We start from the raw sequence: 12,951 nt of genomic DNA, 5'->3' as shown, positions 1-12,951 counted from the left end.
AATTAATGATGTTAATTCAACCTTAACGACTTTTCTGACCTACATTAATTATTATTCCTATCACTGACTGTCACTGTAGATATTATCTACCACTTGTTAAATTGATTTTGAGGATATTATCTAAGCTATTTATATATTGGAGACAGTGATAGCAGCATTGATTTTCATGATTCCAGTTTTATGTCAGACGTCCGTGGAAATGAAAGAAACTACTATATTTTACAAGGATCATAAGGTTTACAGAACATCCTGTCTACCAGCTTGTCCTTGACCAAACCTCTTGGCATTGATCTTTCTCTGATTATCTGTACTCATTTACAGCCTGCGTCAAGCGGAATTATGAGTGAATTATTTCAAAGGCCTTTGGATATTATAAGCACCTTTCACGATATAACATTTAGTTTAAGTCGCATCGCAAAAAGGTAACCCTGGAGAAGATTCATCGTTCAAGAGGGCTGTCGTTAGACCCTAACTGATGTGGTATAATTTTGATTAGACTGAGATACATATGAAACTTGAATAAAATTAGTGTTGAAATAAGATTATTTAAAGATTAAATATAGACATGGTATAGTTATATAGTTGGTACGTAGATTGTCAATAGAGATAATACATGTCATGCATTTTTGTACCATTCAGAGCTATGTTGATATGTTACTTTGCCTTTTAAACTAGTTATTATCAAGATTAAAGAGATATCTCATGTAATTTTTCTCCTATATTAAATACAAGTATACTGTACTGTTCATATACATCAAATAACTACTATCTTATAGATTATCCTACTCTTGGGTAAAACTATTTGCTTTCTACCAGGAGAAGTATTGAATTGTGGTTGGTTATTTAATGTAATCTCTAGCCCTAAATGCCGCTTAAGCCCTGGTTGTTTATGCATGTTGCACTGACTTAATTTAACTAGATAGCATTTTAAAATTAGTAGTTCTTTCTTCTATCTTGTCATCTTCACAATGTCAAGCTATTTTTAGCATTGTTCTTATACCTTGACTCCAATAGCTGCATTTTTTGTGAAAATAGGTTGGAAGATGAAACTAGAATAGGTAGGTACAAGGTAGAAATAGGTCTATACTGATAACATTATAGGTTACAATGTAAATTATGGTTTTAACTCAGTAACATGGTTATTACACAAACCAACATGGTTATAACACTTGGCCAGTGCTTTCATTGAGACTTGTCTCAATACACCCTAACTGTGTCTTTTCAACTAAAATCATACTAATGACTAACTAATAATTAACATAATTAATAGACTTATCTATTGCTCTGTGACCTAGGTCAGTGCTTTCATTGAGACGAGTCTCAATACACCCGAACACTAACCAATAAGCTTATTCTAACCGGTAACCAAACTCCGTCAGTAAGCAGAAGAACCACACCACATTCTTTTGGACAAAGGCTTCTATAGAATATTTATGAATATAATCGAGGTGTATAGTTTACTGTCAATTTGGTGTTATTTTATGTATCTATTTTGAATATGGATTATTACAGTTTAGAACTTTAAATGTGTTTATTAACCTCCACCCACCTGAATGTTTCTATTATGACAACAAGAAGTATACAACCTTTATTGAATAGTGAAAACTAAACCACCAACAGTCTATGTTGCATAAGAATAAATGAACAAAGTCATGTTGTCCAAAACCATCTGAGGTATTATAATAGCCAGATCTTTACATGCTGGTAGTTGTCATTAGAAGTAATATTATAACCATTCTTTTGTTCCGTATTTTATTCTTAGTTTAGCCACTTCAGCTCTTGAACATTCATCCTCCAGCCAATCAAGTTTCTTCTAATAAAAATTGAAAATTCAGAAAATGAGGAGTTTGAGGACCCCCACCATGACTAGTGCCCTCTAAAACTCACAAAGGGATGCTGAGACCCTGTTTTGAACCTTTGCTCAACTACAAAACTATGTTAAATATGTCTTGTCATGTCTATATTTAAACTATTTCTATAATGTAGGTAGCTATATATCTACTCGACCTAGTTTCTGTATTATGTAATATATATTGATATATGCTAATTGATAAACCAGGATATCTATAAATAGAAATAGGTCATTATGAGTATAGCCTGGAAAATACCCTTCATATTTCAATTTTATCGATATTGCCCTAAATCATTTTAAGCTATACATTTGTACATAAATTGATAACCAAATAGAGCCTACTAATAACATGGTGGTCCATAAATTAAGCTTATATGTAGTATCTATTTTTAGACTTCCTGATACTTAATCCAATTGAATTATGTTTGAAAACCAAAAGTTAAACTTTGAATGACATTTAGAAGTAGACTTCTTCATGGATATACTTCTCCTTCCTTTAATTTTAGATATAGAGGAATCTTTACATGGTTATTTCTTTAATTCAATACAGTAAACTAAAATCATCTAATGAAGGATTTCTTATTTTCCTTTCAGATTGAATGAGTGAGAAAATAAGATAAAAACACATCAATGTCATCGGGAAAACAGGACCCTGTGTGGGTCAAACAACTACAGGGGACAACTAGCAAAGATCAAGGTTACACAAATGGACGTCAGCTGCAGAAAGTCCTGTCAACACCTATTCCAGTCAATCCTCAAAGTTCCTCAGCAGCTGTACCAAATGGGCACGTGTCTGTCAGTGGACAGAGGTCCAATCCAATGAGAATCAGTGAATCTCCGCTCTCTGCTCGTCAAATATTAGCTGGCCCCTGCCAACCTCAACTGGAACGTCCAGGGTCAGGGGGTTCTGTGTCGTCAACTGGATCAGCCAATAGTCAAGCTTCTCTATCTCGTTCAAATTCAGGATCCAGCCAACCTGGAACTCCTAAATCAAGTCAACCCGGAACCCCTACCCGGACCAACTCTGGATCAAGTCTACACGGGTCACCAAAGAAAGGACATCCAGCCATTCAGAATCTACCTAATGTCTCAATAATAAGCACCAGTGCAGCAACGGGTCCCACTACTTCGTTTCATATTAAACAGTCGCGACCAGATATGATACCAAGTCACAATTTACCAGGACCTTCCCATGCACCCAATGGAACTCAAATGAATTCTTCGACACCGAAAGTCTACAACTTGCCACCTTCTGCTCAACATCAACCAGTACTGTCCTCAAATACGAACAGCGTCCAATCTCAAATATTGAAGGCTCCACCTACTGCAATGATAGGTCCACCCACTCCAACGATAACTCCACCCATTCGAACAATAGCCCACCCGGCTTTCCGTGTCAGTGTGGACGAGAGTAGCTGTGGACAACCAGAAGTGGTAACCTGTAATGGTGGCAATGACGTAGGAACTGGAAGCTCTAGTCTACCAGATCTTTTAGATGGAAACTATAGAAATACATCTGCATGGTAAGTTTACATTTTTTCAAAATATATCAAGAGTAAAATTTATGCAGTAGGCAGCAATTCATATGGTATATTTTTAAATATTTGAGCGTGACCCAATTTAAATGACTGTATTATGTGTTTAAATCATAGGGATATTTTTAAATATATATATCACAGTCTAAAAAAGAGTCAGATATAGCTCAAGGTGAAACAAGACATTTTTTTTTTGAATTTATGATGAAATGAAGATTATAAATGAACAACGAATTTCCTGTCTGACATCAAAAACAGAAACAAAATTGTTGAAATTGTTTGACCTTGTAAAACAGAGCACAAGCTTTGCAATATTAAATGAATGTGGACTAGGTCACTAGATTGTGGGTTAGAGCTGTTGAATGTTATCCCACGTGATTTTAGATTAATTAGCATTATACAGTCAATTAAAGTACTCCCCCAAAAGAATTCATTTTAGGCAATGCTACCTTTAAAGTAACCCATTTGATCATTCGAACCTTAATGTCAGAAGAGGGATTTATTTAGTTCTGCTAATTACTAGTACCTGGTGGTAATAGTGTACCCATTGAAATTTGAGCCTGGAAATCCATGTGTGGTGTGTCCACAATCATCTCGGCATAGGTCGAGATAATACCTTTGGATTTTTCAACCCGGTTTCCCCCTGACAGTGATGCAGGTCAGAGGGACTGATATGGAAAAAGTGTCTAGTCGTTCGGATGGGACAATAAACCGAGGCCCCGTGTGCTACAGGCTGTGCACATTAAAGATCCCTCGACAGTTGAAAATCGCAAAAGAGCAGACTAATGCCGCTGTCCTGGTGAAATTTTCCTCATTGCCCGTCTTTGTTAGCCCACATGGTGCAGAAAAGTAGGACTTTTATACAATTATCTGCGTTCGAAAGTTAAAAAGTCGAGTTATCTTTTCTTGAGACTACACCATATAAACAACAGCTATGTATAATAATACATAAAAAAAAATTCTTACTTTTGTAGAAAATGTGCCATTTTGGTACCTTTCTAGTACTTCTGAATACTATTACATTATTCAAGACCAAAATCAACCCTTTAAAGTTGATGATATGATAGTAGGCTACCTGGTACATAGAAGATACTATGCGTTTTATCTGATATTAGCCTAAGCCTAAATGTATAATTGTGAAGCCTACTGCACTGAGATAGTGTATGGACTGGGCTCTATAAATAAATAGATAAATAAACTGAAGTCCATTGAAGTGAGGCCCATAAATGAGTAAATATTATGTTTTAATATTTTATGGTTGAGAAGGTAAACACAATATAAGGATGTTAAATAAGATTTCAACAGTCAGTCAGTAAGCATGGGAAAAATCTCAGGCTTCATCTTGTTTAATAACTCTTTGATAATCAAAAATAAAATATTAAGAGCTTTGTGGACTCTCTGAAACCGATGTCAGTTGATGAAACCTTAAAGATGAAAATGAAAATGCTAATAATTATATGAATAGAAAGTAGAGGTGTTCTAGGATAATGACTTAGAAAAATACCAGTTTGTCTCACATGTCCATAATTAATTCATAATTAGCTAAATTAGAAGAGAATTACAAGCAGAAAAGCAATGATGACCGATCAAGAAAGGTCAAGAAGTCTTTTTTCGTTTATCCAGACTGTACATACATGGACATTTATGATTGGTTAAAACTCTTAATTATATGCAATAAGAACATAATGATATGATTAAGAATATGTTATAATTCATTAGAAACACCAATTAATCAAATAGTTTGCTTAATTTGACAATAAAAAAAATAAGGAAAACCATCTTTAATATCAAATAAACATTATTAGCTATGTTGACTCAATTATGCTAGCCCACTTTTGACTGCCCAGTTTCGAATTTCTTATCATTGAGTTCTTTGATACTTGATGCCGGTAGCTCCCCTCTCAACCTCATGACTCTTTAAAACGACTCTACATTGGTCATGTTATCAATTTTGTAATTTCTTTCTTGTTTTTGTCAATAGATAGAGTAGTCAACTAATTGTTTTCATTGGCTTTTTATTACTTAATTAAAAAATAATCAGATTTTCATTTTAAAATTTCAAATAGATGTTTCAAAATAAATCACCTACATGTCTTTTAATATCTCTAAAATGTTTTATTATGCCTATAGCAAGCTATATAGGACATTGACACAAAAAGGTTATATCATGCATAACCTTAATATAGGTTTATTATACAACTAATCCTGCCAAAATATGTCATTGACAGACTAAGCTTATTATGCAGTGTCTGTTTGTTTTTGCTGGCTTTATATTCTTTGAACCATAAAAATCAAGATAATTTATTATGCGACTAAACCTGCCAAAATATATCACTGGTATAGTGATCTTATTATGCAGTGTCTGATATTTTTACTGGATTTGTAAATCATGAAATCTGTGAAAAACCCTTGAGCACTGAAGTTAAGATGTTACGAGGAAGGGTGGTGCCCTCTCTCAGGAATATCCAGTGATCTGAGACATTGCAACTTTTTAGCGATGAATCGTTATTTTACCTGCAAACAACACATATTATCCTGTTTATAATATAATGTCATCCCTGGCCAGTGCTCCCTGCCTGGGTCACGTTACTGTCTCTATTGTATGGTGTGGTTGGGTATAGATACTTTATGATGCCAGGTATACCAGACAAGCATCTACAACACAATGACATAGGCCTTATAAATCATAAAAATGCATGGAAATCAAAAACATATTACATGACAGTAGCCTATCTACACAATGGATTATGAATAATTCCTATTCTTGTGTTTATTGTCTAAAAATGAACAGCTCTGCTAGTAATAAATCATTGAAATTTTGAAGGTAAAATGATCTATTGATGTTATAAGAATTTTATATAGAAATACCCAATCAGAATTATTTCTAAGTCTAAGTTTTAAGACAATATTTAGGTAGAAACAGTAAACCAAGGACAGTATTATTGGTTAAAGATAAATAAACAGTATGTATATTTACTGGTGTATATCAGTATGAATGTAAACAGAGTATATCTATATAAAAATATAATTCTATACCTAATACAAGCTGATGAATATTTTAATAGATTTTCTATCTGAATGTGAAAATCTCCTGTATGTTTTTATAATTCAGATTGCTGTCATTTGGGTTGTCACTAATGAAAAAATTATTTTATTGACACATTTTGAAGGGGGAGTTTAAAGGAACATCTTCACTATCCATTCGACCAATCATACTTTAGTTTCAGAAACAGGAATTTTTTTAGCTTACATAATCAGTGATAGTGTTCACAGCTCATCATCGAAATTTGAGCCTTCAAATCCATGTTTATCCATAATTATTCACGTTTTAAAGTTAAAAACATAACCTAATAGAGAAATATATGGGCATTTGCCCTCCTAGAAATTGGATTGTACCCCCACTTTATTTTCAACAAATCTAAATGTCTACCTTTTTTCTCCAAAATATGTGCCAGAATGTACAAAATCAGTTCATTTTTTCTAAAATTGTCTTGAGAGAACCCTCTAAGACGCTCAATGAGAGACTTGCAACTATGACACCACCACAGAGTAGCCAAAAATTGAATTTAGCCTCAGTAGTTGTCCCTCCATTGAGTCAGTCTGCCCTCTATTTGTACCCCTAGTCTCAGGGGCGCTGCAACCGATATACACTTTGTGGCACAAGATACAACATCTAAAACAATACATCCTCATAATCAACTTATCTTTATAAAAGATGTATAAATCTCGTTGTATGAAAGTGAATTTGTTATAATTAATCAAAATAATCGCTACTTATCAAGTGACAAGACAAGTGATTTTATTTCCCTATAACAAGATATACATTCGTAAATTAAATTGATTTTTATGTTAATTCTCATAAAATGGTTTCTGTAATTATTATTCAAACATAGAAGTGTAAAGATATTTGTACACAGTGGTGTATGAATAGAAAGAAAAACTTGAGAAATCAAAAGCAGTAGCTTGTATAATTTGATTTATTCTTCCTCCAGCTAGAGACTTGTTGTAGAAGATATAAATGAGCCACTGATATTAAGAGACTAAAAAATCATCAAGGAAAAAGATAAGACATAATAAATGATGACAGGGAAACAATATGTGTTCATTTAGTCGTCTAATTTTTGTGTTAGCTTTCTAGTAAGAGAGACATGGTTTGATTTAAACATTATCACATCACAGTTTGCGAGTCAAAATGACCCGTTTTGTGATACACTATTGAAATTAGTCACAGTGATTTGAAATTCAAATCATATTGTATATTTTTCATGAGAATTTTCTGCCAAATCTAGAAGCATAGGGCAACTTACGCCAGTCTCTACAACCTTCAGGAACTTGCAAGATCAATCTAGTCTTCAGCTGGAACATTTTGAATTGCAATAAAACTGACTTCCTGAGTAACTTTGAACTTCTGTTTTCAGTGATGAGAGTACAGATCTGGTTGACTTACGGGCAGGCCCCAAACGTCAACCCTTTCGTCATTCTTACTCCGATGGTGTCCCTAATGCTCTCACCAGACGACGAAGTTTTACGATGGCCGAGGCCAAAACTCATGCCTTCTCCAGATTACAACACGAATTAACTAATGCTCAAAAGGTAAGATATAATCAATGAATTATCAAAAATGATATTATTGGCTAAGTGAACTCTACTCACACTAAGAAAATATTAGTTTATTATGATTATTCTTTGATTCTAATGATTTTGTTAATCCATGTTCCTTGATTGTTACTAAACATCTATATTATTACATATTACATTGTTAGACTTATAATAGTTATTTCTCATGAGGTCCCATATATCCTGTTTCTGAATATTTTCTTTGTTGTGCATATTTGAAATTAGGAGAATTTCAGTTCTGAATATTTTGATTTTATAAATGTTTTGAATTTATGAATATTTAGGATTGTTATGTTATTTTATATTGTTTTATAATTGTGTTATAGGAATTAAAACTTAAAGATGAAGAGTGTGAGAAATTATCTAAAGTGAGATATCAGATGGAAGAAGAATTAGAAGATTTAACAGCTAGTTTATTTGAGGTATTTGAACTCTTTCATCTACTTTAAACAGATGAAATTTAGATCACATAGTGCTTCAATTGTTAGACAGCATGTGATAGTTGACTTTCAAGAAGTCATCTTTCCTCATTTCTAGTCTACCCAGCTGTATATGGGTATTGATAATCAGAAAATCAATGCCCTGAGGTTTGACGAGGACGAGCTGGTAGATTACACTTGTGACCTACACTCTGTGTAACAAAGGGTTGTTACTTTTTAGAAAGTTCAGTGGTATTGTTGTTTATATCCAGGTAACCAGAGGGACTAAATTCAACATCTTCAAGAAGATAAGTGTTGCTAGTCTGAATGAAATGTTTTATAGTTGTCTGGTGTAAAAGGGGCTATTGAGACATTAGAAATGTTCTTGATTTCATGAGTTATTGAAAATTCCCATCAGATGCCAAAGTTCAATTCTGTTTTCATTCTGATTCCAGGAAGCCAATAAACAGGTTCAAGATGCCAACCTAAAGAGAATTCAATCTGAAAAACTGTTAACAGAGGCTAATCAAAAAGTAAGATAACATTTTCAAGTACTAGGCTACCACAAACAGACTGTTTATAAGATATAGACACAGCTTTATAGAACAACAATCACTGGTTAAAGTTTTATGCAAAGTTTCGACATGTTTTCCCCGTCGCCCTCAGTCAATTTAACCAGTGATTGTTGTTATATAAAGCTATCTCTATATATTGTACTCACAGTTACTAAATGCCATGCAAAGACTTTGTTAATAAAGATACTCACCTTCAATATTGGTACCTGCTAATCATGCTCGGTATTTGATTAATAGATCTTATTCAAGCCTCTTTATAAAATCAAGGATTCCAGTGATTCTTGAAAGGTGTTGATGGCCGGGTACATGTCATTTTTAAATGCTTCCATCTGATTGATTCATTGATTGATTCATTGGTCCATTCATTCATTTAGTCATTCAGTCATTCAGTCATTCACCCTTTCATTCATTCATTCATTCATTCATTTGATCATTGAATTTTCAGATTGAGGTATTACAGGCTGAAGTAGTGGCATTAAAACAATTGGTATTAACATCGACTCCAAACTCACCTAATAAACATCTTCATCCCCAGATAGATACTCATACCCCTAAGAAAGAGAAGACAAGTATTAAACCGTTCTGGAAAACCCACCGTAGATCCACAAGTCACCACGAATTCACCAAGGAAGCTCGACAGAAAGAGGAGGCACAGCAAGAATCAGTCAAGTTAAAATGTAAAGAGGTCAGTTGCTATAACTAATAAAATATGTTGACTGTTAAAAAATAGATTCATCAATTATTATGAGAACGGAATTATTAACACACAACCTGCTGTTCAACCTCAAAACTCGAGTAACAACATGTTTCAGGTTCTGTTTTAATAGTTTGCTCATCTTTATAATTTATTCGAAAAACCTTTTAAATTAATTATAATTTTGTTTCATCTTTTTTACGCATTCTAATATTTGAATTACTTGAAACTCACTTGAAATTGAGGTAGAATGCTAGTTTGTGTTACATTTCATTCAAATTTAATATTCACATTCTGCTATTGGAACCCCTAATTGTTGAAACAATGGTCTTTTAGCGTTTCTGCTTGAACAATATCCTATGGTTATTTCAGCTGGATACGGCCTGTTTTGAAGAGTTTCAACAATGGAGGAAGAGCCCTGTCCAGGACCCTATTAACAGTCAGTTTTTTAGTCGGGTATTTAACGAGGATGTCAAACCCTGTCTCAATTTTCAAAATAACCGGGTAAGTCAAACTCGGCAGACATACTCCTGACTCTGACAAATTTTTACCAGTACCCGGACATCTGAATTTTCGATTACATATCACCTATCATCTATCACTATATATATATCAGCCGAAGTATGTGTAACCACACATTTGGCCTTTTGATGCATCCCTTTGTCTTGATAGTTTTGATAGATATTTTGACTTGTTGGTGCCAATGTTCTTTTTGGGCTGATAGTTACAGAGTCTATAGTTTCAAGTAAATTTATCAAACTATTCTAAGCTGCCTACTTAAAATTTAGTCAGCTCTGTTTTGTATTACAGTATTAACTCTTGTAAAATAAATTCAGATTGATCAAGTAGATCCATAGTAGTAAATAGCATATTTTAGAAAGAATTTTATCGTTTTTAATGATTAATTGCATATTGCTTCTCAATGAAGTTTCGGGAGCCACGGTGGCTCAGTGAGATAAATGCTTTCTCGGCATAGTTCGAGATAATACCTTCGGATTTTTCAACCTGGTTTCCCCCTGTCAGTGATGCACGTAAGAGGGGCTGACATGGAAAAGCGTCTAGTTCGGATGAGACAATAAACCGAGGCCCTGTGTGCTACAGGGTGTGCACATTAAAGATCCCTCGACAGTTGGAAATCGAAAAAGAGCAGGCTAATGCCACTGTCCTGGCCAAATTTCCCTCATTGCACCCTACATTCATTTCATTTCATTTCTCAATGAAGTTTCTATGTATGATTATCATTATCTTTTTATATTTCAGTTAGCAACACGTCTGTTGGAATGCGTGGAGAAAAATTGTTTGACAATTGAACCTATCCCCGGTGATAACTCATACCCACGGAAATGTTCTTTAACTGAATCCCACAAACTATGTAATTATAAAATACGATTGGATACAGAAGATACAGAATGGTATTCTATATCACAACTCTGTAGAAATAGGGTAAGAAAATTATTGGATTTCACTAGCCATCAAAATTCCCAATCTGATTAATATGCAAATCAGGATTTTTCATGTGGTGTTTTATCTGTTGGTGATACCACGTGTCATACAAGCTCTGAGGAAATGTTTCAAATTCTGGGAAATAACAGTCTTATGTTGTCCCGTTCATGGGTAGCTAATTATGAATTAATTATGGACATGTGAGACAAACTGGTATTTATCCAAGTCATTACTAAGTATTAGCATTTTCATTTTCATAAATGAAAATAAAGGAACCCATCTTTAAACTTGTTGTATACCTCTCTCTTCAATTAAGTTTTGAGCTTTTTCAAAAAAGTAACCGATCCTCTTGGCAGATAAATGTTTTGTTATAATGGAATTTAGTAATTTCTGATGGTTGTTTTGGTTGATATTTCAGATAGCAGCCGTGTGTGATTTTTATACCTATATTAGATATATACAACAAGGTCTTGTGAAGAGTGAAGGTAAATATTACTTTATCTTTCTGTAACTCAATGACACTTTCTTTAACTCACAATAGATCAAAATCAAACCTTTTTACCATCTACTTCTTGACATTGATCTTTCCCTGATTATCTCTACCCTATTTGAATGGGTTGACTGATGAGGACGTTATGCTACAGTCTTTTCTTTGATTACTGCAGGTTCAGTTTGATAATTCAAATTTCTATGGCCAAAAGCTCAATTTTTTTTAAAGGGACAGGTGCGCCATATTTTTTTACCAATCATAACTTAGTCATAGAAACCGGGATTTTTTAAGCTAAGCCAATCAGTAATAGTGTTCACAGCTCACCGTCGAAATCCATGTGTGTCCAGAATTACCTGAATTTGAATGTTAAAATGACTGATATATAGAAATAGAATGTTTTGATTCCTAGTTTGAGGTATTTTGAAGAAAATATCAGATTTTCGTACATTTCTAGTACTTCTGAAGACTATTTACATATTTTCAAGACCCAAATCAGCCCTGGAAATGGCGCACCTGTCCCTTTAAGACAAACTCCAGCAAACTAATCTTTGTGCAGCAGGCTTTGTGTAACAATCTGGAGACCTACCTTAAAACAGAAACTTTACTGAAGAACAATGTAACAGTTTATGTTTTTCTATTTGTAGATAAAGAAGCCTTTTACGAAATATCCAATCTACGACGACAGATGGCGCTAGCTAAACTTGGATATACATAATCTATTACTTAAAAACTTGTGGATGTAAAAATATAAGCTTAGATGTTAATTTGAGCGTTATATCGTCATGGAGACATCACAGTATTGTATTCCATAATATTAAATACAGCAGCACGTCAAACAGAGTTGACGTTTAACGTACCACCGAATCAAGTATCTTGGAAACAGTATTAATATATCTTGGATACCAAAATATGCACAAAACTATAACCATGGCAACCATAATTTTGGACAGTGATGTAACTCATAATATACATGTCATGGATATAAAATATTCAGTAAGAATTACTATGGCAACTAAACTATGTTGTGATTATAAACTAATGTTGTTAGTGTATTAATGTGTAATATTTATAACATGGTTACTATAGTGATATAGTATTACCATGGCAACAGATCTGAAATATAGAATTCTAGGCTGTGAAACTAGAAATATATTTGTGATGAGTATTATGGGTATTTTTAAAATTTTGGCAAAAGTTGTGATTAAAACATAATTATTGTGTAAAGGGCTTTACCATTGTCCAGGATCCGTTCATCTGCACAATGTCAAGTTATTGCGAACTTTGCCTTATACCTTGACTTCAATATCTTTCACAATGTCAAGCTAT

At 33.7% G+C, this 12,951-nt stretch overlaps 1 protein-coding gene across 1 annotated transcript; it reads left to right on the top strand.

Moving 5' to 3' along the window:
• Positions 1-3,263: 3,263 nt before the first annotated feature.
• LOTGIDRAFT_217030 (hypothetical protein) lies at positions 3,264-12,340 on the top strand (the record flags this gene model as incomplete). The annotated part of the gene is made up of 9 exons (XM_009058854.1): positions 3,264-3,375; positions 7,806-7,980; positions 8,331-8,426; positions 8,879-8,956; positions 9,444-9,683; positions 10,065-10,196; positions 10,953-11,135; positions 11,554-11,620; positions 12,270-12,340. Exons 2-9 carry the CDS (start codon positions 7,918-7,920, stop codon positions 12,338-12,340), a joined length of 930 nt encoding a protein of 309 aa, XP_009057102.1. The 5' UTR covers positions 3,264-3,375; positions 7,806-7,917.
• Between the last annotated feature and the right edge of the window lie 611 nt (positions 12,341-12,951).

The sequence above is a fragment of the Lottia gigantea genome (genome assembly GCF_000327385.1).
Source record: "Lottia gigantea unplaced genomic scaffold LOTGIsca_36, whole genome shotgun sequence".
In the NCBI taxonomy this organism is placed as follows: Eukaryota; Metazoa; Mollusca; class Gastropoda; family Lottiidae; genus Lottia; species Lottia gigantea.
This window is presented reverse-complemented; position numbering and strand designations above follow the sequence as displayed.